The sequence below is a fragment of the Pristiophorus japonicus genome, chromosome 3 (genome assembly GCF_044704955.1).
Source record: "Pristiophorus japonicus isolate sPriJap1 chromosome 3, sPriJap1.hap1, whole genome shotgun sequence".
Taxonomy (NCBI): domain Eukaryota; kingdom Metazoa; phylum Chordata; class Chondrichthyes; family Pristiophoridae; genus Pristiophorus; species Pristiophorus japonicus.
The window spans coordinates 11,611,778-11,637,067 of NC_091979.1; the positions used below are offsets into that span (position 1 = coordinate 11,611,778).

The 25,290-nt window shown below is 51.2% G+C and overlaps 1 protein-coding gene across 1 annotated transcript in view; it reads right to left on the minus strand.

Moving 5' to 3' along the window:
- The window catches only part of LOC139259656 (insulin-like growth factor-binding protein 5), a 34,858-nt gene extending 10,995 nt beyond the window's left edge, over positions 1-23,863 (minus strand). The window contains exon 1 of the mRNA XM_070875180.1: positions 22,962-23,863. Coding sequence (XP_070731281.1) covers positions 22,962-23,322 — 361 coding nt within the window. The 5' untranslated portion in view covers positions 23,323-23,863. The remainder of the gene's footprint in view (positions 1-22,961) is intronic.
- Between the last annotated feature and the right edge of the window lie 1,427 nt (positions 23,864-25,290).

Below are 25,290 nucleotides of genomic sequence, written 5' to 3' on the forward strand. Positions count from 1 at the left end.
TGTCGGAGGGGCAGTACTGAGGGAGTGCCGCACTGTCGGAGGGGCAGTACTGAGGGAGTGCCGCACTGTCGGAGGGGCAGTACTGAGGGAGTGCCGCACTGTCGGAGGGGCAGTACTGAGGGAGTGCCGCACTGTCGGAGGGGCAGTACTGAGGGAGTGCCGCACTGTCGGAGGGGCAGTACTGAGGGAGTGCCGCACTGTCGGAGGGGCAGTACTGAGGGAGTGCCGCACTGTCGGAGGGGCAGTACTGAGGGAGTGCCGCGCTGTCGGAGGGGCAGTACTGAGGGAGTGCTGCGCTGTCGGAGGGGCAGTACTGAGGGAGTACTGCGCTGTCGGAGGGGCAGTACTGAGGGAGTGCTGCACTATCAGAGGGGGAGTACTGAGGGAGTGCCGCATGGTCGGAGGGGCAGTATTAAGTGTAAAGCTCCCTCGACACTGTCCCATCAAACGCTCCGAGGGGAGGTACAGCACAGGGTTAAATACAGAGTAAAGCTCCCTCTACACTGTCCCATCAAACACTCCCAGGGCAGCATGGGGTTAGATACAGAGATAAGCTCCCTCTGCACTATCCCATCAAACACTCCCAGGGCAGGTATAGCACGGGTTAGATACAGAGTAAAGCTCCCTCTACACTATCCCATCAAACACTCCCAGGGCAGGTATAGCACGGGTTAGATACAGAGTAAAGCTCCCTCTACACTGTCCCATCAAACAATCCCAGGACAGGTACAGCACGGGGTTAGATACAGAGTAAAGCTCTCTCTACACTGTTCCATCAAACAATCCCAGGACAGGTACAGCACGGGTTAGATACAGAGTAAAGCTCCCTCTACACTGTCCCATCAAACACTCCCAGGGCAGGTACAGCACGGGTTAGATACAGAGTAAAGCTCGCTCTACACTGTCCCATCAAACACTCCCAGGGCAGGTACAGCACGGGTTAGATACAGAGTAAAGCTCCCTCTACACTGTCCCATCAAACACTCCCAGGGCAGGTACAGCATGGGTTAGATACAGAGTAAAGCTCTCTCTACACTGTCGCATCAAACACTTTCAGGGCAGGTACAGCACGAGTTAGATACAGAGTAAAGCTCCCTCTACACTGTCCCATCAAACACTCCCAGGGCAGGTACAGCACGGGTTAGATATAGAGTAAAGCTCGCTCTACACTGTCCCATCAAACACTCCCAGGGCAGGTACAGCATGGGTTAGATACAGAATAAAGATCCCTCTACACTGTCCCATCAAGCACTCCCAGGGCAGGTACAGCACAGGATAGATACAGAGTAAAGATCCCTCTGCACAGTCCCATCAAACACTCCCAGGGCAGGTACAGCACGGGTTAGATACAGAGTAAAGCTCTCTCTACACTGTCCCATCAAACACTCCCAGGGCAGGTACAGCATGGGTTAGATACAGAGTAAAGCTCCCTCTACACTGTCCCATCAAACACTCCAAGGGCAGGTACAGCACGGGGTTAGATACAGAGTAAAGCTCTCCCTACACTGTCCCATCAAACACTCCCAGGGCAGGTAGTGCATGCGTTAGATACAGAGTAAAGCTCTCTCTACACTGTCCCATCAAACACTCCCAGGGCAGGTACAGCACGGGTTAGATACAGAGTAAAGCTCTCTCTACACTGTCCCATCAAACACTCCCAGGGTAGGTACAGCACGGGTTAGATACAGAGTAAAGCTCCCTCTACACTGTCCCATCAAACACTCCCAGGGCAGATACAGCATGGGGTTAGATACAGAGTAAAGCTCCCTCTACACTGTCCCATCAAACACTCCCAGGACAGGTACAGCACGGGTTAGATACAGAGTAAAGCTCCCTCTACACCGTCGCATCAAACACTCCCAGGGCAGGTACAGGGGGTTAGATACAGAGTAAAGCTCCCTCTACACTGTCCCATCAAACACTCCCAGGGCAGGTACAGCATGGGGTTAGATACAGAGTAAAGCTCCCTCTACACTGTCCCATCAAACACTCCCAGGACAGGTACAGCATGGGGTTAGATACAGAGTAAAGCTCCCTCTACACTGTCCCATCAAACACTCCCAGGACAGGTACAGCACGGGGTTAGATACAGAGTAAAGCTCCCTCTACACTGTCCCATCAAACACTCCCAGGGCAGGTACAGCACGGGTTAGATACAGAGTAAAGCTCCCTCTACACTGTCCCATCAAACACTCCCAGGGCAGGTACAGCACGGGGTTAGATACAGAGTAAAGCTCCCTCTACACTGTCCCTGTAATGTCTGTGGGCTTGTTGTGTTTGTTGCTCCACACTGTGGATGTGGACGTATTGTGTACTGCAAGTGCAGGGTTAATAATAAACAGAACCTCGGCAGATTTCCGGAGACTTCCGAGAGAGCTGCCTGCCATGTTAGGAAGCTGTGTGTGCTGTGTTCTGTGAAGATATCACAGTTGGCGACGAGGATGGGATTTTTTTGGATGATTTAAAGCTGAGATTTTGTTGGTGAAGGATTCAGCCAGCCGACAGAAGATTTTGGAAGTTTCTATCTTTGAAAAAAGCTACAAAAATCCGAAGTACATGGTGTGAACAGCTAGAGATTAAAATGGCAGGTGTATTGGGATATTTGGGTGAATATAGACATGACCGGGAACATTTTAAAGCGTATGTGGATTGGCTAGAAATGTATTTCACTGCAAATAACATAATCAAAGTTCCAGACAATGCAGTCCAGAACCAGGCTGTGTTGGAATGTAAATCTGCTTGTGCCTGACGAGCGAAAGGACACAACACTTAAAGAGATTTTAACGAAGCTGGAGCAGCACGATAACCTCAAACCGTTAGAAATTGCTGAAAGCTTTTGTTTCGGGATTCGGAATCAAAAGACTGATGAAGTTATCAGTGATTACATCATTGCATTAAAAATGGTATTGATGCACTGTAATTTTGGAAACTTTCAAAACCGAGCATTGCGGGATTGTTTTGTTTGTGGGGTGAAAAATGATGCGATCAGAAGGAAGTTATTGATGACGGATGACTTGACTTTTGCGATTGCTTGTCAGACAGCGAGGTCGATGGGCATGGCCGAACAATATTCCCGAGAATTAAATAATAATTACGGTCATCAGTTAACCGAGGTAAATCACCTGCAGGTTCAAAGTAAATGACAGGCAAGGCCGAAAGTCTCAGAAACTAGAAATTCTAACAGAGCGTCGAAGTCGTGCGATAGGTGCCTGGGACAACACATTGCTCAAAGTTGTCCATACGTGAAGGCAGAGTGTTTATTCCGCAGAAAGACTGGGCATCTTGCGAAGGCATGCCGACTGAAGGGTAAACCAGGTTTTAAAGCTGTGAGTCCAGCGTTTAAAGCTATGAGTAGAAATCCCAAGAGACTAAATAGCATGGAAGAACAACAACAGGACGAGGAGATGTTAGAGTTACACGTCATCAGGAGCACGAGGTTAATGGACAGCGATTCGGAAAGCATCAAAATCCACATAGATGTTGCAAGATTCAAGATACCAATGGAAATTGACACAGGTGCATCCGTGAGTGTAGTACCGGAGTCGCTGTACCACGACACATTGCGTGATTTTCAACTGGAGAAATCCAAGATAGAGCTGCGAGACTACTCCGGAGAGAAAATTCCTGTGGTAGGTCGTATCACCATACCGGTGAAATATAAAGATCAATTTCAGAACTTGCCTCTAATAGTAGTGAAATGAGACAAGCCTGCCTTACTAGGAAGAAATTGGTTGAGCTCACTGAAGCTGGATTGGGGTAAGATTTTCTGTGTGGAAACAAGATTTTCATCAACGGATGAGGTTATCAAGAGTTATCCAAAGGTGTACTGTGAAACGGGCAGTCCGATCCAAGGCTTCAAGGTGAGTGTCAGGGTACAGAAGGATGCTAGATCGGTTTACTACAAGCCACGTTCCGTACCATATGCACTCAAGGAGAAGGTTGAGCAAGAACTCAAAAGACTAGAGACTGAGAACATTATTTGTAAGATAGATCGATGTAATTGGGCTACACCCATTGTTGTTGTACCTAAGTTCGACGGTAAGGTAAGATTGTGTGGTGATTATAAAGTAACCGTAAACCAGGTTCTAGAGGGTAATGTCCCCAATACATTGCCGAATATAGAAGATTTGTTCACAACACTGACAGGTGGTCAGATCTTCTCAAAACTGGATCTTACGAATGCCTACTTACAGCTTGAACTAGATGAGGAGCCCAAGTCATGTTTGACTATAAATACTCATCTAGGCCTGTATCAGTTTAATAGGCTACCCGTTTGGAGTGTCTTCCGCCCCTGCCATATTACAAGGGGTGATGAACCAGATTTTGCAAGGTATTGAAGGGTTAGTATATTTGGATGACATACTAATTTCAGCATCAAATAGGCAAATTGCTAATAACATATTGAATGAAGTCCTTAAACGGCTAGAAAGGCCCAGAGTACACGTGTCTGCTCGTAAGTGTGAGTTATTTAAAAACTCAGTGGAGTGCTTAGGGTACAGAATTGACAAAGATGGTTTACATCCAACCATGGAAAAATTGGATGCGATCAGAAATGCACCCACTCCCAGGAATGTCACTGAACTTCGTTCATTCTTGGGTCTTTTGAACTATTATGGGAAGTTCCTACCAAATTTGGCTACATTATTACATCCACTGAATGAACTTTTGAAAAAACAGGTCCATTGGAAATGGTCAAAAGAATGCGATACAGCATTCAAGGAGTGTAAAAGCAAATTGGTAGAGAGCACCATGTTCGTTCATTATGACGTATTTAAGGAGATTAAGCTCGCATGTAATGCCTCTCCGTATGGAGTTGGGGCAGTAATCTCTCATGTATTAAGTAGTGGGGGGAAGAGATCAATTGCTTTTGCTTCACGCAAAAGTGCCAGTGAGAGTAATTATGCGCAAATTGAAAGGGAAGTTTTGGCATTAATTTTTGGGGTCAAGAAGTTTCACAAATACTTGTATGGTCGTAAGTTTACCATCGTTACGGACTATAAGTCCCTAACAGCAATCGTCCATCCAAATTCCCCAGTTCCAACATTAGCTGCAGCCCGAATGCAGAGAGGGGCTTTGATTTTGTCAGCATATACATATGATATTGAATACAGACGATCTTCTGATCACAATAATGCTGATGCCATGTCTAGATTGCCTTCCCCATCACAAGTTACATCCGATAGGGAAGAAGTGTTTTATTTTTCATACATTGATGAACTGCCAGTCACAGCTGAAGAGATTAGTAAAGCAACCAAACGTGACCCAGTGATGTCAAAAGTGTATGATTGTATTGCAAATGGATGGCCAAACCAGGTAACAGACAAAGATACACATCCATTCTTCATTCGTAGGAATGAATTATCAGTCGATAAAGATTTTATCATATGGGGTGCAAGAGTGGTTATACCAAATAAATTCAGGTCCAAGTTATTAGGAGACCTCCATGACCAGCACCTGGGAATGTGCTTGACCAAGAGTTTTGCATGCAGTTATTTATGGTGACCAGGTCTTGATAAAGATATAGAGTACATCGTGAGTCAGTGCATGACATGTCAATCGGTAAGCAAGCAACCACCACCAGTAGCATTACAGCCATGGAAATGGCCTCCCAGGGTGTGGCAAAGGCTACATATTGATTTTGCTGAGTTAGAAGAACAACAATTGTTCATTGTGATTGATAGCCATTCGAAGTGGGTTGAGGTGTTTCCAATGTGGAAAATAACAACAAGTAAAACATTGGACATTGTACGAAAATTATTTGGCCTCCCTGAAGAAATTGTTTTGGATAATGGACCACAATTTCGTTCAGAAGAATTTGCACAGTTCACGAGCAATGGTGCAGCAGAGCGCACTGTACAAATTGTAAAACGTGCCCTCATAAAACAAATGTTGGATCCAAATCCAAGGAAATGACAGTTGTCATTGGATCACAAATTGGCTAATTTTTTGATTACATATCGAAATATTCCTCATGCAACTACTGGTAGAACACCAGCGGAGCTGTTTCTCAAACGACAGCCACGAACCAGATTTTCGTTGTTAAAGCCAAATTTGGCACAGTCCGTAGAAGAGACACAATTAAGACAGAAAGAGAATCATGATAGAGGTAGAGTAAAAGAGAGAAGTGTTAAATTAAACCAGAAGGTGAAAGTGAAGAACCATCACCATAAATGGTTAAAGTGGTTACCAGGAAGAGTGGTGAAGATATGTGGTCCTCGCACATATTTGGTAAAGATGTTTGATAATGGACAGGTTAGGTTTGTTCATATTGATCATATTTTATCTAGAGACATGAGAGGAGTTGAAGGTGGGAATGATTCAATTATTTCTGACTCATCAGATAGTTTTGATACACCAGTAGCAAATCCTAAATCCAATGTACTGGAAACAAATCCAGGAGAGAATCAGAATGAAAGTCTGAGTCCGAGTCAGGAAAACAAAGAGCCTGAAGTTAGAATGAGTTCAAATGAAAATTAAGGAAATTCTGTGGAGGATAACGTTCCTCAGGATGAGCCTCGAATGAGTTTAGATTCGACACCATGTTTGGGAGCGAAGGTATTCTCTTCGAAACAGAAAACAAGTGGTGAAGTTAAATTTGTAAATATTTAAAAAAATAAGTTTATATCCTATGTTATGTATAAATATGAAAGTTATGTATGATGTTTGTTATGATGGCTTCTTCATTAAGGAGGGAGAAGTGCAATGTCTGTAAGCTTGTAATGTTTGTAGCTCCACACTGTGAATGTGGATGTACTGTGTACTGCAAGTGCATAGTTAATAATAAACAGAACCAGGCAGAATTCCGGAGACTTCCGAGAGAGCTGCCTGCCATGTTAGGAAGCTGTGTGTGCTGTGCTCTGTGAATATATCACAGTCCCATCAAACACTCCGAGGGCAGGTACATGGGGTTAGATACAGAGTACGTTGATATTCTCGGCATTCATTTGACCGAGATTGATTCCATTCTTTACACATTCTCGTTTTGAAGATGGTGTCTAGCCTTTGGCGGCTGTTGAACCGACACTCCGCCACGGCGGGTGTGCAGAGCCGAAGGGGGTGCGGAGGAGGGGGGGGGAGGAGAGAGGTCAAAGGTCACTGTGCCCCTGGTCTCTCCCCGCCTCCCTCCCCAACAATGCGAGTCTCAGGTTTCTCGCACTCTCAGCTGTCCTTGCTCATCTGCTGATCGGTGAAATGTAAACCAGGCACCAAACGTTCAGTGAGTTAAACAAACAGAGGCCTGTTCCTCCTCCCGTACCCTCCCCCACTCCTGACACACTGACTTTTTAACATTCGCATCCTAGTATTAAAATCCCTGCCTGGCCTCGCCCCTCACGCTTTCCATCATCTCCTGCACCCCCCCACCCACCCCAAGCTCTCTGCACTCCTCCAATTCTGGCCTCCTTGCCCATCTCCGAGTTTCATTGTGAAAACCGAAGCCATTGATTTCGGTCCCCGCCACAAACTCCGTTCCCCAGCCACTGACTCCATCCCTCTCTCCAACTCCTGTCTGAGGCTGAACCAGACTGTTCACAACCTTGGTGTCATATTTGACCCTGAAATGAGCTTTCGACCACATATCCACAGCATAACCAAGACTGCCCATTTCCACCTCAGTAACATCGCCCATCTCCGCCCCTGCCTCCACTCATCCGCTGCCGAAACCCTCATCCGTGCCTTGGTTATCTCTAGACTTGACTATTCCAACGCACTCCTGGCTGGCCTCCCACATTCTACCCTACGTAAACTTGAGGTGATCCAGAACTCGGCAGCCCGTGTCCTATCTCACACCATGTCCCGCTCACCCGTCACCCCCTGTGTTCACTGCCCCGTGTCCTAACTCGCACCAAGTCCCGCTCACCCATCACCCCCTGTGCACACTGCCCCGTGTCATAACTCGCACCGAGTCCCGCTCACCCATTACCCCGTGTTCACTGCCCCGTGTCCTAACTTGCACCGAGTCCCACTCACCCATCATCCCCTGTGCTCGCTGACCTGTGTCCTAACTCGCACCGAGTCTCGCTCACCCATCACCCCCTGTGCTCACTGCCCCGTGTCCTAACTCACACCGAGTCCCGCTCACCCATCATCCCCTGTGCTCGCTAACCTGTGTCCTAACTCGCACCGAGTCCCGCTCACCCATCACCCCCTGTGCTCACTGCCCCGTGTCCTAACTCGCACCAAGTCCCGCTCACCCAGCGATGGAATAAAGTGTCGATCTCAGTCTCCCTTCTCCTTTCCCATGATCCACCGGGTAAACCCTTCCCCTTAACCGGCACAAATCCCGAAGCGTGAGCTTCCCAGCACGACAGCTGGGAGGCCCGACTAATCCACCTCTTCAAATCTGATGATAAGTTACTCTTAAGTGTCATAATTCATAGCAAGAGTTTCTCATGAAATTGTACAATTTTACAAAAGGTTTAGAAGGGGAATATCAGTCATGACCCTGCCCCACCACCCCAATGATCCTCATCCTTCATTTTCTCACTTCTAAACATAAAAACATAAGAAATAGGAGCAGGAGGAAGCCACACGGCCTCTCGAGCCAGCGCCACCATTCAATAAGATCATGGCTGATCACGGACTCAGCTCTGTCCTGAATATACTCAAGGACTGAGCCTCCACAGCCCTCTGGGGCAGAGAATTCCAAAGATTCACCTCCCTCTGAGTGAAGAAATTTCTCCTCATCTCAGTCCTAAATGGCCGACCCCTTATCCTGAGACTGTGACCCCTGGTTCTAGAATCAGTCTGGTGAACCTTCGTTGCACTCCCTCTGTGGCAAGTATATCCTTCCTTAGGTAAGGAGACCAAAACTGCATACAATACTCCAGGTGCGGTCTCACCAGGGCCCGATATAATTGCAGTAAGACATCGTTCATCTTACACATAAATCCTCTTGTAATAAAGGCCAACATACTATTTGCTGACTTAATTGCTTGCTGTTACCTGCATGTTAGCTTTCAGTGATCCGTCTACAAGGACACCCAGGTCCCTCTGAGCACTATTGCCCACCAGAGGTCAGTGCAGCTCAACAAATCCCACTTCGCAATTCTCTACACTGCAGGGATTAGGCGTGGGGATCAGAGATAGTGATACAGGGAGGGCGAGATTATACTGGTGGTGTCTACATTCTCTCTCATGCCCTGTCCTCCTCGTCCACTCTCTCCCTTTCCTCTCTCCTCCTCCTCCCCACAGCTCTCTGGGGCAGAGAATTCCACAGATTTACATCATCATCATAAGCAGCCCCTCGAATTGCTTCCACATCAAAAAGTTCACAGGTGTTTCAATCAAGGACCTAAAATTTCAGGTCTGAACTACATCCTGAAGGGTGGAAGATGCCTGTGGGTGGATTATTTTAACGTGGGGTGACCGTTGCACACCAGCCACCACACGGGCTTGACAGAGCGAGGTCTTGGTCCAGTGGCAAGGGTTAACCAGGACGACTGGAGACCTGCTCTGCTGCACGGGCCTAGTGCGCTACACACATATCGCACAGTGTGGGCTGGGCCCCGTGCTGCCCCTGGGCCCTTGGCTCTTTCGGGCCCCGAACTCGCGCCTTTCCCCTGGGCCACGATCACGTCCCTCTACAATCTCTCGCCGCTCCTTCGCCCCGACCTCGCCGCTCCTGCTGTACCTGCCCACGCTCCAATCACCGACCTGAACCTTGATGATGTCCCTTATCACTGCCGTAGCTCTCCTGCTCCAGCACGTGCTGCTCCCTGGAGCGGTATGACACCATGTTGCTTCTCCCGCTCCCCGGCCTGCTCCGATGGATTTACAACCCTCTGAGTGAAGAAGTTTCTCCTCATCTCAGTCCTAAATGGCCGACCCCTTATCCTGAGACTGTGACCCCTGGTTCTAGACTCCCCAGCCCAGGGAAAACATCCTCCCTGCCTCTACCCTGTCAATCCCCCTCAGAATCTCGTGTTTCAATGAGACCACCTCTCATTCTTCTAAACTCCAGAGAGTATCGGCCCATTCTACTCAATCTCTCATCATAAGACAGCCCCCATCCCAGGAATCAATCCAGTGAACCTCCGTTGTACCATCTCCAAGGCAAGTATATCCTTCCTTAGATAAGGAGACCCAAAGTGTGCACAGTACTCCAGGTGTGGTCTCACCAGGGCCCTGTACAATTGTAGCAAGCCTTCCCTACTCTTATAGTCCAACCCCCTTGCAATAAGGGACAACATGCCATTTGCCTTCCTTATTGCTTGCTGTACCTGCATACTCCAAATTATATAGCGCCTTTAACCCAGTAAAACATCCCAAGGTGCTTCACAGGAGCGCAATCCAAAGCTTGGTCAATGAGGTGGGTTTTAAAGTGCGTCTTAGAAAGGAGAGGCGGAGAGGTTTAGGGAGGGAGTCCCAGAGCTTGGGGCCCAGGCAGCTGAAGGCACGGCCACCGTTGGTGGGGCGATTATAATCAGGGATGCTGAAGAAGCCCCGAATTGGAGGAGCGCAGAGATGTCGGGAGAGAGGGGGGGTTGGGGGGGTTGTGGGGCTGGAGGAGATTACAGAGACAGGGAGGGGGGCGAGGGGCCATGGAGGGACCTGAACAGAACGAAGCGAATTTTAAATCTGCGGTGTAGTGGGATTGCGGGTGGAGGCGGTCACAGAGGACATCGCAACATGTTTGGGCAGGAGCGATGTCGCTGATTACCCGCTCAGCTGTTCATTCTGTAAACACGCACTGCCAACGCTCGAAATATCAGACACTTCAAACTAGAGATTGTGTGCAGCCCACGGCAACACAATGGCAGCATTGAGAACCAGAGCAAATATCCCCAGTAATCTCACTGTGTCTTTAAGGCTAAAAAATAATCACTGCAATCCTGTCCAGAAAAAGCTGAGCGTACTGGATACAGCAAAGGCGGTGGGCCCCAACAACATCCCGGCTGCCGGGCTGAAGACGTGTGCTCCAGAACTAGCCGCGCCTCTAGCCAAGCTGTTCCAGTACAGCTACAACATTGGCATCTATCCAACGGTGGAAAACTGCCCAGGTACGTCCTGTCCACAAAAAGCAGGACAAATCCAATCCGGCCAACCAGTCTACTCTCAATCATCAACAAAGTGATGGAAGGTGCCATCGACAGTGCTATCAAGCGGCACTTACTCAGCAGTAACCTGTTCACTGATGCTCAGTTTGGGTTCCGCCAGGGCCACTCGGCTCCAGACCTCATTATAGCCTTGGTCTAAAATTCTGATGGGACGGGACAGGTTAGATGCAGGAAGAATGTTCCCAATGTTGGGGAAGTCCAGAACCAGGGGTCACAGTCTAAGGATAAGGGGTAGGCCATTTAGGACCAAGATGAGGAGAAACTTCTTCACCCAGAGAGTTGTTAACCTGTGGAATTCTCTACCGCAGAGAGTTGTTGGGGACAGTTCGTTAGATATATTCAAAAAGGGAGTTAGATGTGGCCCTTACGGCTAAAGGGATCAAAGGGTATGGAGAGAAAGCAGGAATGGGGTACTGAGTGATCAGCCATGATCATATTGAATGGTGGTGCAGGCTCGAAGGGCCGAATGGCCTACTCCTGCACCTATTTTCTTTGTTTCTACGGTTGTATGGACAAAAGAGCTGAATTCCAGAGGTGAGGTGAGAGTAACTGCCCTCGACATCAAGGCAGCATTTGACCGAGTGTGGCATCAAGGAGCCCTCGTAAAACTGAAGTCAATGAGAATCAGGGGGAAAAACTCCCCACTGGCCGGAGTCATACCCAGCACAAAGGAAGATGGTTGTGGTGGTTGGAGGTCAATCATCTCAGCCCCAGGATATCACTGCAGGAGTTCCTCAGGGCAGTGTCCTAGGCCCAACCATCTTCAGCTGTTTCATAGAGTCATGGAAGTTTACAACACAGAAGGTGGCCATTTCGGCCCATCATGTCTGCGCTGGCCGACCAAGAGCTATCCAGCATAATCCCACTTTCCAGCTCTATGTCCGTAGTCCTGCAGGTTACAGCACCTCAGGTGCACATCTAAGTACTTTTCAAAATGAGGTGAGGGTTTTTGCCTCTACCACCCTTTCAGGCAGTGAGTTCCAGACCCCCACTACCCTCTGGGTGAAGACATTTCCCCAATTTCATCAATGACCTTCCCTCCATCATAAGGTCAGAAGTGGGGATGTTCGCTGATGACTGCACAGTGTTCAGTTCCATTCGCAACTCCTCAGATAATGAATCAGTCCGTGCCCGCATACAGCAAGGCCTGGACAACATTCAGGCTTGGGCTGATAAGTGGCAAGTAACATTCACACCACACAAGTGCCAGGCAATGACTATCTCCAACAAGCGAGAGTCTAACCACCGACCCTTGACATCCAACGGCATTATCATCACCAAATTCCCCATCATCAACATCCTGGAGGTCACTATTGACCAGAAACTTAACTGGACCAGCCACATAAATACTGTGGCAATAAGAGCAGGTCAGAGGCTGGGTATTCTGCGGTGAGTGTCTCACCTCCTGACTCCCCAAAGCCTTTGCACCGTCTACAAGGCACAAGTCAGGAGTGTGATGGAATACTCTCCACTTGCCTGGATGAGTGCAGCTCCAACAACACTCGAGAAGCTCGACACCATCCAGGACAGAGCAGCCCGCTTGATTGTTTAAGGTTGTGGACCATTCACTCGTCCACCACCGGCGCCCCCTGGCTGCAGTGTGCACCATCTACAAGATGCACTGCAGCAACTCGCCAAGGCTTCTTCGGCAGCACCTCCCAAACCCGCCACCTCTACCCCCTAGAAGGACAAGGGCAGCAGGTCCATGGGAACACCACCACCTCCACGTTCCCCTCCCAGTCACACACCATCCTGACTGGGAAATATATCGGCCGTTCCTTCATCGTCACTGGGTCACAATCCTGGAACTCCCTCCCTAACAGCACTGTGGGAGCACCTTCACCACACGGACTGCAGCGGTTCAAGAAGGCGGCTCACCACCACCTTCTCAAGGGGCAGTTAGGGATGGGCAATAAATGCCGGCCTGGCCAGCAACGCCTACATCCCAGGAACAAATAAAAAAGGTAAAGGAGGAGTCACGGATTTCTCTCTGGGTGATTTATCACGGTTTTATTGCAAGTAAACCTGCGCTGGATCGAACAAGGTGTCGAGATAGTCATCAGTTATAATGCAAACCTCACAATTTTCAATGGACATAGCTGGGATTTCACAGATCGGGGGAGGGGGTGATATCACGGAGCAGGGGAGGGGGAGATATCACAGAGCGGGGGAGGGGGAGGGGCAGATATCACAGTGCGAGGGTTGCGAGGGGAGGGAAGGGGGAGGGGCAGTGGAGGGGAAGGGGGAATGAAGGGGAGGGGGAGGGAAGTGGAAGGGGGGGAGGGGAGGGGGGCAGGTCGAGAGGAGGGGGAGGGGAAAGGGGAGGGGGAGGGGGAGGGGGAGGGGGAGGGGGAGGGGGAGATTGCTCTATTCCAGACTTCTGGCAACAGACAAAAGCAGCAGAATCCAGCGCTGGATCGGATTGGGATCTCGGGTGCCAAAGACTGCCTTCCGGAGTTTAAATATATCAGAGCGTTTGGTGTCTGCTTACAATGGAAACTCACTCTACAGCAACATCAGCCCAGTGAGAGTCAGTGTGTGTGGGACTGTACCCCAGTGAGAGTCAGTGTGTGTGGGACTGTACCCCAGTGAGAGTCAGTGTGTGTAGGACTGTACCCCAGTGAGAGTCAGTGTGTGGGACTGTACCCCAGGGAGAGTCAGTGTGTGTGGCACTGTACCCCAGTGAGAGTCAGTGTGTGTGGGACTGTACCCCAGTGAGAGTCAGTGTGTGTGGGACTGTACCCCAGTGAGAGTCAGTGTGTGTGGGACTGTACCCCAGTGAGAGTCAGTGTGTGTGGGACTGTACCCCAGTGAGAGTCAGTGTGTGTGGGACTGTACCCCAGTGAGAGTCAGTGTGTGTAGGACTGTACCCCAGTGAGAGTCAGTGTGTGGGACTGTACCCCAGGGAGAGTCAGTGTGTGTGGCACTGTACCCCAGTGAGAGTCAGTGTGTGTGGGACTGTACCCCAGTGAGAGTCAGTGTGTGTGGGACTGTACCCCAGTGAGAGTCAGTGTGTGTGGGACTGTACCCCAGTGAGAGTCAGTGTGTGTGGGACTGTACCCCAGTGAGAGTCAGTGTGTGTGGAACTGTACCCCAGTGAGAGTAAGTGTGTGTGGAATTGTACCCCAGTGAGAGTCAGTGTGTGTGGAACTGTACCCCAGTGAGAGTCAGTGTGTGGGACTGTACCCCAATGAGAGTCAGTGTGTGTGGGACTGTACCCCAGTGAGAGTCAGTGTGTGTGGGACTGTACCCCAGTGAGAGTCAGTGTGTGTGGAACTGTACCCCAGTGAGAGTCAGTGTGTGTGGGACTGTACCCCAGTGAGAGTCAGTGTGAGTGGAACTGTACCCCAGTGAGAGTCAGTGTGCGTGGGACTGTACCCCAGTAAGAGTCAGTGTGTGTGGGACTGTACCCCATTGAGAGTCAGTGTGTGTGGGACTGTACCCCAGTGAGAGTCAATGTGTGTGGGACTGTACCCCAGTGAGAGTCAGTGTGTGTGGGACTGTACCCCAGTGAGAGTCAGTGTGTGTGGGACTGTACCCCAGTGAGAGTCAGTGTGTGTGGAACTGTACCCCAGTGAGAGTCAGTGTGTGTGGGACTGTACCCCAGTGAGAGTCAGTGTGTGTGGGACTGTACCCCAGTGAGAGTCAGTGTGTGTGGGACTGTACCCCAGTGAGAGTCAGTGTGTGTGGGACTGTACCCGAGTTTTTACATTTGTGATTAGGGAAATGACTCTTTGCGGAAACATTAAGCCGAAACTCACCATGCCAATTTCGAGCACACTTGGGGGCACAAGTTTGTGACTGGATCCCAAAGCAGAGTCTCCAGCCGGATGTGTAACATTTTCTCACGGACACCGAGCAACGGCCAAATGCTCGGACCATGTCCCACTTCCCCGATCCTGCCCTCTGACTGTGTTTGAACAACGGAGGTGAGATAAGAAAGCATCTCCAGACCCTGCGCTGCTCACAGCCCCATCACTGACAGACAGTGCAAGGTCTCGCTCCATGTTCCACGGGATCCCCTTTCCATCTCTTACCCCAGACACTTACAGTTCTGTTTCAGGGGAGAGAGAGAGAGAACGTGGAACCAGGCACGTAAAAATAAGCCAGCTCAGAGCTGGTTAAAAATTATATATGAATATATATATACATACATGTTTTTAAAAGCTTTGGCTTTCCGTCAACAATCACAAGACATGCCAAGGGAAAGCACGTACACAGACTGGGGAACCCAAGGAATTAACCCTTACCTTGCTGATAAACAGTGACTCTGTACAGTTACAGTGAGTGACCCTTACCCTGAATAAACAGTGACTCTGTACAGTTACAGTGAGTGACCCTTACCCTGAATAAACAGTGACTATGTATAGTTACAGTGAGTGACCCTTACCTTGAATAAAAAGTGACTCTGTACAGTTACACAGTGAGCGACCCTTACCTTGAATAAACAGTGACTATGTACAGTTAGTGAGTGACCCTTACCCTGAATAAACAGTGACTCTGTACAGTTACACAGTGAGCGACCCTTACCCTGACTAAACAGTGACTATGTACAGTTAGTGAGTGACCCTTACCCTGAATAAACAGTGACTATGTACAGTTACACATTGAGTGACCCTTACCCTGAATAAACAGTGACTCTGTACAGTTAGTGAGTGATCCTTACCCTGAATAAACAGTGACTCTGTACATTTACAATGAGTGACGCTTATCCTGAATAAACAGTGACTATGTACAGTTACACATTGAGTGACCCTTACCCTGAATAAACAGTGACTCTGTACAGTTAGTGAGTGATCCTTACCTTGAATAAATAGTGACTATGTACAGTTAGTGAGTGACCCTTACCCTGAATAAACAGTGACTCTGTACAGTTACACAGTGAGCGACCCTTACCCTGACTAAACAGTGACTCTGTACAGTTAGTGAGTGATCCTTACCCTGAATAAACAGTGACTCTGTACAGTTAGTGAGCGACCCTTACCCTGAATAAACAGTGACTCTGTACAGTTAGTGAGTGACCCTTACCCTGAATAAACAGTGACTATATACAGTTAGTGAGTGACCCTTACCCTGAATAAACAGTGACTATGTACAGTTACACATTGAGTGACCCTTACCCTGAATAAACAGTGACTCTGTACAGTTAGTGAGTGATCCTTACCCTGAATAAACAGTGACTCTGTACAGTTAGTGAGTGATCCTTACCCTGAATAAACAGTGACTCTGTACATTTACAATGAGTGACGCTTATCCTGAATAAACAGTGACTCTGTACAGTTACACAGTGAGTGACCCTTACCCTGAATAAACAGTGACTCTGTACAGTTACACAGTGAGTGACCCTTACCCTGAATAAACAGTGACTCTGTACATTTACAATGAGTGACCCTTACCCTGAATAAACAGTGACTCTGTACATTTACAATGAGTGACCCTTACCCTGAATAAACAGTGACTCTGTACAGTTACACAGTGAGTGACCCTTACCCTGAATAAACAGTGACTCTGTACAGTTACACAGTGAGTGACCCTTACCCTGAATAAACAGTGACTCTGTACAGTTACACAGTGAGTGACCCTTACCCTGAATAAACAGTGACTCTGTACATTTACAATGAGTGACCCTTACCCTGAATAAACAGTGACTCTGTACAGTTACACAGTGAGTGACCCTTACCCTGAATAAACAGTGACTCTGTACATTTACAATGAGTGACCCTTACCCTGAATAAACAATGACTCTGTACAGTTACACAGTGAGTGACCCTTCACGATATTTCCCCACCATTAATTTCTTCGTGAGCACGATTTTCCAAATAATGTTGAAAAGTTGCAGATTAAAAACAAACCCAGCTTGCTATTCCCCCTGTAGTTGATTCTCCCATTCTCCCCACTGCTGAGCCTTGTGTCCCCCATGGGGCACCTCACTGGCGGCAGGGGATTCCCGGGGACTGCCCCCCAGCAGTAGGTCCGTGCTGACCCACCGAGCCATTGCAAGGGCTGGGCGCAGCACATTAAACAGGGGGCAGATCTCCAGTCCTGACCGGGAATGGTTAGCTGTGGGGCCCACCACAACTTTAACACATTACCACATTAACAAGCGTGACTGCTGTGGCTTAGTGGGTGGCACCCTCGCCTCCGAGTCAGAAGGTCGTGGGTTCAAGTCCTACTCAAGGGACTTGAGCACATTAATCTAGGCTGACGCTCCTTGTGCAGTGCTGAGGGATCGCCGCACTGTCGAAGGGGCAGTACTGAGGGAGCGCTGCACTGTCGGAGGGGCAGTACTGAGGGAACGCCGCACTGTCGGAGGGGCAGTACTGAGGGAGTGCCGCACTGTCGGAGGGGCAGTACTGAGGGAACGCCGCACTGTCGGAGGGGCAGTACTGAGGGAGCCCCGCCCTGTCAGAGGAGCAGTACTGAGGGAGCACCGCACTGTCGGAGGGGCAGTACTGAGGGAACGCCGCACTGTCGGATGTGCTGTCTTTCGGATGAGACGTTAAACCGAGGCGTCTGCTCTCTCAGGTGGATGTAAAAGATGCCACGGCACTAGTTGGAAGAAGAGCAGTGGGGGTAATCCCCGGTGTCCTGGCCATTCAGCCTCTCGAGCCTGTTACACAGGAACAGGAGGAGGGCCATTCAGCCCTTCGAGCCTGTTACACAGGAACAGCAAGGAGGCCCATTCAGCCCCTCGAGCCTGTTACACAGGAACAGGAGGAGGCCATTCAGCCCTTCGAGCCTGTTACACAGGAACAGGAGGAGGCCATTCAGCCCTTCGAGCCTGTTACACAGGAACAGGAGGAGGGCCATTCAGCCCCTCGAGCCTGTTACACAGGAACAGGAGGAGGCCAGTTCATTGTCCTGTCCGTTGGTCCACCCTCCCTGCCCAGACTGCCCAGTGTGTGCAGCATGACTGGAAAGATTGATAGCGTCAGTGGACAGGAACCTTCCACAGAGATTCTGCAGTACTTCCCCCCACCTCTGTTGGAGCAGAGCAGCTCGCGTTCCGGACCCTCCCCAGGCTGTGGTGCACAGGTCTGGCTCCCCAGAGGCAGCCTTCCTTCCCCCGACCCGCACAGTCCCGGATTAGCCAGCCTCCGTGCCCCCCGCCCCCCCCTCTGCCAAACGCCAGATCCTGGGAGATTGACGAGATTTGCAGGAAGTCCTCGCGTGGGGACCTGTGCACAGAGACAGCTGTCAGTGGCTTTCTCTGGAGCAACAGCTGGACGGGGGGGGGAGGCAGGAGGGGAATATCTGCGGAGGGTTGGCAAGCACAGCTGGAGGGAGAGAGGTGGGGGGAGGGGAGGCGAGCATTGGAGCAGCTGTGCGTCGCAAACAGCTGGCAAGTTGCTGCACATCTGGGGGCAGGTGGGGGGGGGGGGGGCACTGGGCTCGGCCCGCTGGCATTGCAAGAACCACAACTGGAGGGGCTTCAAGCACAGCTGGATCGGCCAAGGTACACAACACCAGCGTTCCTCCCACAGCTTGATGCCGGCCCCTTCACCTGGCAGCCGCTCACAGCTCCGTCCGCCTTAACATTATACTGTCCAGCCACGAATAGCCTGCCCCCCCCCCCACCCCCGAATCACAGAGAGAGCACGAGAAATAGGAGCAGGAGTCGGCCATTCAGCCCCTCGAGCCTGCTCCGCCATTTAATACGATCATGGCTGATCCGATCAGGGACTCAGCTCCACTTCCCCGCCCGCTCCCCGTAACCCTTTACTTCCTTGTCGCTCAAAAATCTGCCCGTCTCCCTCTGAATTCTCTGCCGCAGAAAGTTGTTGATGCCAGTTCGTTGGATATATTCAAGAGGGAGTTAGGTGTGGCCCTTATGGCTAAAGGGATCAGGGGGCATGGAGAGAAAGCAGGAAAGGGGTACTGAGGGAATGATCAGCCATGATCTTATTGAATGGTGGTGCAGGCTCGAGGGGCCGAATGGCCTACTCCTGCACCTATTTTCTATGTTTCTATGTTAAATATATCAAATGAAAAGATACATTAGGTCCTTCAACCTGGAAATAAAGCAGTGACTTAACCTCCATTTGATCACTTCCTCCACCTCTGCCCCCTCACTCTCCCCCCATCACTATCTCCTCTCACTATCCCCTCTCACTCTCTCCCCCCTCACTCTCCCCCGTCACTATCTCCCCTCACTATCCCCTCTCACTCTCCCCACCCCTCACTATCTCCCCTCACTCTCCCCCTCACTATCCCCACTCATTCTCCCCCTCACTCTCCCCCTCCCCTCACTATCCCCCCTCACTATCCCCCTCACTATCCCCCTCACTATCCTCCCCTCACTATCCTCCTCCCATCACTATCCCTCCCCCCTCACTATCCCCCTCCCCTCAAAGTCCCCCTCCCCTCAAAATCCCCCTCCCCTCACTATCCCACCTCACTATCCCCCTCCCCTCACTATCCCCCTTCCATCACTATCCCTTCCCCCTCACTATCCCTACACTCACTATCCCCCCTTACTATCCCTCTCCCCTCACTATCTCCCTCCCCTCACTATCCCACCTCACTATCCCCCTCCCCTCACTATCCCCCTCCCATCACTATCCCTTACCCCTCACTATTCCTACCCTCACTATCCCCCTCCCCTCATCATCCCCCTCCCCTCACTATCCCTCCCCTCATTATCCCCCCTCACTATCTCCCTCCCCTCACTACCCCCCTCACTATCCTCTTCCCCTCACTATCCCCCTCCCCTCACTACCCTTACCCCCCCCCCCACCCCCCACTATCCCACCCACTCTCCAGCTGTACCGGCACTGCCATGGTTAGGAAGCTGTTTGGGGTTCAGTCCCGGGGCAGGTTTTGGGACCCTGGGGTTCTGTGGCTCTCTAATTCTGCTGTTGGTCCGAGGCAGCGGGTTTAACCGTGCGAGTCCCGGGGCCGGCTGGGTCTCAGCCTGCCCGCTCGCACAACGCAGGCTGCAGGCTCACTGTGCACACATCTTGGCCCACCTCCCTCTCCCCATGCTGCATATAGCGCTCTCCGTGTGTCAGTCCCCCCCCTGTGTGTCACTCTCCCCCTGCATCACTCTCCCCCGCATGTCTCCCCTGTGTGTCACTCAACCCCTGTGTCACTCTCTCCCTGTGTCACTCTCCCCATGTGTCACTCTCCCTCCTGACTCTCTCTCCCCTGCGTCACTCTCCCCCTGCGTCTCCCCCTGTGTGTCACTTAACCCCTGTGTCACTCTCCCCCTGTGTCACTCTCCCCCTGTGTCACTCTCCCCCTGTGTGTCACTCTCCCCCATTTCTCTCTCCCCCTGTGTGTCACTCTCCCCCTGTGTGTCACTCTCCCCCTGTGTGTCACTCTCCCCCTGTGTGTCACTCTCTCCCTGTGTCACTCTCCCCCTGAGTGTGTCCCCCTGGATGTCTCTCTCTTCCCCTGCGTCACCCTCCCCCGTGTGTCTCCCACTGTGTGTCACTTAACCCCTGTGTCACTCTCCCCTTGTGTGTCACTCTCCCCCTGTGTCACTCTCTCCCTGTGTGTCACTCTCCCCCTGTGTCACTCTCTCCCTGTGTCACTCTCCCCCTGTGTGTCACTCTCCCCCTGTGTGTCACTCTCTCCCTGTGTCACTCTCCCTCTGTGTGTCACTCTCCCCCGTGTCACTCTCTCCCTGTGTGTCACTCTCCCCCTGTGTGTCACTCTCCCCCTGGGTGTGTCCCCCTGGATGTCTCTCTCTTCCCCTGTGTCACTCTCCCCTTGTGTGTCACTCTCCCCCGTGTCACACTCCCCCGTGTCACTCTCTCCCTGTGTCACTCTCTCCCTGTGTGTCACTCTCCCCCCGTGTCACTCTCTCCCTGTGTCACTCTCTCCCTGTGTCACACTCCCCCGTGTCACACTCCCCCGTGTCACACTCCCCCGTGTCACTCTCTCCCTGTGTCACTCTCTCCCTGTGTGTCACTCTCCCCCCGTGTCACTCTCTCCCCGTGTCACTCTCTCCCTGTGTCACTCTCCCCCCTGTCACACTCCCCCGTGTCACTCTCTCCCTGTGTCACTCTCTCCCTTGTGTGTCACTCTCCCCCTGTGTCACTCTCCCCCGTGTCACTCTCTCCCTGTGTCACACTCCCCCGTGTCACACTCCCCCGTGTCACACTCCCCCGTGTCACTCTCTCCCTGTGTGTCATTCTCCCCCTGTGTCACTCTCCCCCGTGTCACTCTCTCCCTGTGTGTCACTCTCCCCCTGTGTCACTCTCCCCCTGTGTCACTCTCTCCATGTGTCACTCTCCCCCTGTCTCTCTCTCTCCCCCTGTCTCTCTCTCCCCCGTGTGTGTCACTCTCCCCTTTTGTCACTCTCCCCGTGTCACTCTCCCCGTGTGTCCCTCTCTTCCGTGTCTCTCCCCCCTGTGTGTCACACTCCCCCTGTCTCTCCCTCCCCCTGTCTCTCTCTCTCCCTCCTGTGTCACTCTCACCCTGTGTCACTCTCCCCCTGTGTGTCACTCTCCCCCTGGGTGTCTCCCCTGGGTGTCTCTCTCCCCCGTGTCACTCTCTCCCTGTGTCACTCTCCCCTGTGTCACTCTCCCCCTGCGTCACCCTCCCCTGTGTGTCTCCCCCTGTGTGTCACTTAACCCCTGTGTCACTCTCCTCCTGTGTTACTCTCCCCCTGTCTCTCTCTCCCCCTGTCTCTCTCTCCACCCTGTGTGTCACCCTCCCCCTGTGTGTCACTCTCCCCTATGTCTCTCTCCCCCCCTGTCTCTGTCTCTCTCTCCCCCTGTCTCTCTCTCCCCCCTGTGTGTCACTCTCCCCGTGTGTCACTCTCCCCCCTGTGTGTCACTCAACCCCTGTCTCTTTCTCCCCCGTGTGTCACTCTCCCCCCTTGTCTCTCTCCCCCTGTGTGTCACTCTACCCCCCATGTCACTCTCTCTGTGTGTCTCTCTCCCCGTGTGTCACTCTTGTCTGTCTCCCCCTATCTGTCTGTCTCCCCCTATCTGTCTGCCTCTCCCCCTGTCTGTCTCCCTCCCCTATTCCTGTCCAGTTATTCGTTGGTTCTTTGTCTCTCTCTCTCTCTGTTTCTCTGTCAGTCCTTCTCTCGCGTCTTTATGATTCTCTCTCCATCTGTCCCCCTCTCTGTCTCTCTCTCTCTGTCTCTGTCACTGTCTGTGTGTCTCTGTATCTCTCTGTCTCTATCTCACGGTCTCTCTCTCTCTCTCTCACTCTCTGTCTCGATCTCTCGATCTCCCATTCCTCTTCCCCTTGTTTATTTTCAGTATTACACCGCATCGCCAATAAAAGAGACCGCGGGGGGAGAGTTTGAGCAGAAAGTGACTGAGATACCAAGGGAGCCCGCGGGGAGGAGAAAGTGCCTGGGATGGGATATACGCCGGTGGGTCAGAGATACGCTGGAGATACGCCGGTGGGTCAGAGATATGTTGGAGATACGCTGATGGGTCGGAGATGCTCCGGTGGGTCAGAGATATGCTGGAGATACGCCGGTGGGTCAAAAATACGCTGGAGGGTCAGAGATACGTTGGAAATACGCCGGTGGGTCAGAGATATGCTGGAGATACGCTGGAGGGTCAGAAATACGCTGGAGATATGCTGAAGATACGCCAGTGGGTCAGAGATACCCTGGAGGGTTAGCGATACGTTGGGGCGGGGATCAGAGATATGCTGAAGATACGCCGGTGGGTTAGAGATACGCCGGAGGGTTAGAGATACGCCGGAGGGGTCAGAGGTACGTTGGAGATACGCTGGAGGGTCAGAGATACGCTGGAGGGGTCAGAGGTACGTTGGAGATACGCTGGAGGGTCAGAGATACGCCCTTGGGTCAGAGATACGCTGGAGGATCAGAGATACGCCGGAGACACGCCGCTGGGACAGACACGCCGGTGTTGCGGCCGCGGGAAGGCAGCCAACGCCGGAGTTGCGCCGCTGCCACGCTCGCTCACTCACCTGGCGGTGCGGCCGCCTGCTCCGGGTCGCGGTGTTGGCGGTAGGTTTTGGCGGTGCGGCAGGTGCCGCGGCCGTGCAGCAGGGCATGCAGCGGCTTCTCCTCGTCGGGCTTGGGCAAGCACTTCAAGCCGCCGGCGCACAGCTCGGTGTAGACGCCGCAGCTCTGGCCCTCTCCCAGGGCACAGGTCAGGCAGCAGCCGCAGCCCGGCTCCTTGACCAACTTGCAGCCGGCGGGCCGCGCCGGGCACAGGGAGACGGCTTTGTGATCGCAGGGCTGGCAGTGGACCATGGGACCCAGGGCCAGCGAGCCGCCCCACAGCCCCACACACAGCAAACACAGCAGCTCCACACAGCCCCGCATCTCCGCACAGGCAACAGCGCCAGAAAAAAAAAAACTTCGCAAACTTCTCCAAAAAAAAAACTTCGCCAAAAACTTCCCTAAAAACTTCTCCAAAAACTTCTTCTTCAAAAACTTCCCCAAAAACTTCTCCAAAAACTTCCCCAAAAACTTCTCCAAAAACTTCTTCTTCAAAAACTTCCCCAAAAACTTTTTGGAAAAAAAAAGTTTTCCAATCGCCTTTAATTTTGCACAAATAAAAAATTTTGATTTGCAAAAATTGCAATTAAAGTTTTCAAAAACTTTCCTGCTTAGCAAAATCTCGCACAGAGAGAGAGAGAGACAGAGCAAACGGCTCCTTCCCTGCCTTATTCCCAGCTATCTGCTGCTTCCAGCTCCTTGTCTGTCCTTTTTAAATAGACATGGTCCCACTGCCCCAAGATCTGAATACAGCACTCCTCCCAGACCCGGCAAGGGCAGACCAACTGGTAAATGCAGCTCCCAGCTGTGAAACAGCCCCACTTTCACAGCCGCAGTTTGAAAGGTGACACCCATTTGAACATTTGAGCCAACGTATTATTACAGTAATCAGGGGAGAGGGTAGCTCGACCTGCCCTTCAAGCCGCTCGCCTTTCTCATTATTTTCCGTGTGTGTGTGTTGGAGAGCGAGAGAGAAAAGGAGACAGAATCAGACAGAGGGAAACAGAGAGACATAGAGGGAGAGAGATACAGACAGAAAAAGAGACAGAGAGAAACAGAGAGAGAGAGACAGAGATAGAGAGACACACGCACAGATACAGACAGAGAGAGAAAGACAGACAAAGAGAGAAACAGAGGGAAATAGAGAGAGACAGAGAGAGAGAGAGAGATACAGACAGAGAGAAAGACAGGCAGAGAGAGAGAGAGACGGAGATAGAGACACACACAGATACAGACTGAGAGAGAAAGTCAGACAGAGAGACAGAGAGAAGGAAATAGAGAGAGGGAGACAGAGATAGAGAGATATAGAGAGACAGAGAGTGAGAGAGACAGAGATCCAGATAGAGAGATTGAGCGGGGGAGAGAGACAGACAGAAAGAGAGAGAAAAAGAGAGACAGAGATAGAGAAAGACACACTCACATGCAGACTGAGAGAGAGAAAGACAGACAGAGAGAGACAGAGAGAGGGAAATAGAGAGAGAGAGAGACAGAGATACAGAGATACAGAGGGAGAGAGACAGAGAGAGGGAAATAGAGAGAAATAGAAAGAGAGTGGCAGAGAGAGATAAGCGAGCCCAGCCATTTTTTCTGATCTTACCTATGAAAGGGTTTCTGAAGGTTTAATGCAATGAGTACATCACACTTTCTCTACTGGTATATAGGATCACAGGAACAGGAGGAGGCCCATTCAGCCCCTCGAGCCTGTTAGACAGGAACAGGAGGAGGCCCATTCAGCCCCTCGAGTCTGTTACACAGGAACAGGAAGAGGCCCTTCCAGCCCCTTAAGCCTGTTACACAGGAACAGGAGGAGGCCATTCAGCCCCTCGAGTCTGTTACACAAGAACAGGAGGAGGCCATTCAGCCCCTCGAGCCTGTTGGACTGGAACAGGAGGAGGCCGTTCAGCCCCTCGAGCCTGTTACACCATTCAATGAGATCATACCAGATCTGTATTGTAACCCCATCTATCCTCCTTTGTTCCTATCCCTCGATACCCTTACCCAACAAAAATCTATCGATCTCAGTGTTGAAAGCTCCAATTGACACCCGACACCCACAGCCTTTTGAGGGAGAGAGTTCCCGATTCCCACTGCCCTTTGTGTGAAGAAGTGTTTCCTGACATCACCTCTGAATGGCCGGGCTCTAATTTTAAGGTCCTGCCCCTTATTCTGGACTCCCCCCACCAGAGGAAATGGTTTCTCTCGATCCCCCCCATCGATTCCTTTAATCATCTTAAACACTCGATCAGATCACATTCTATACTCCTGGCTGGCTTCCCACTTTTTACCCTCCAT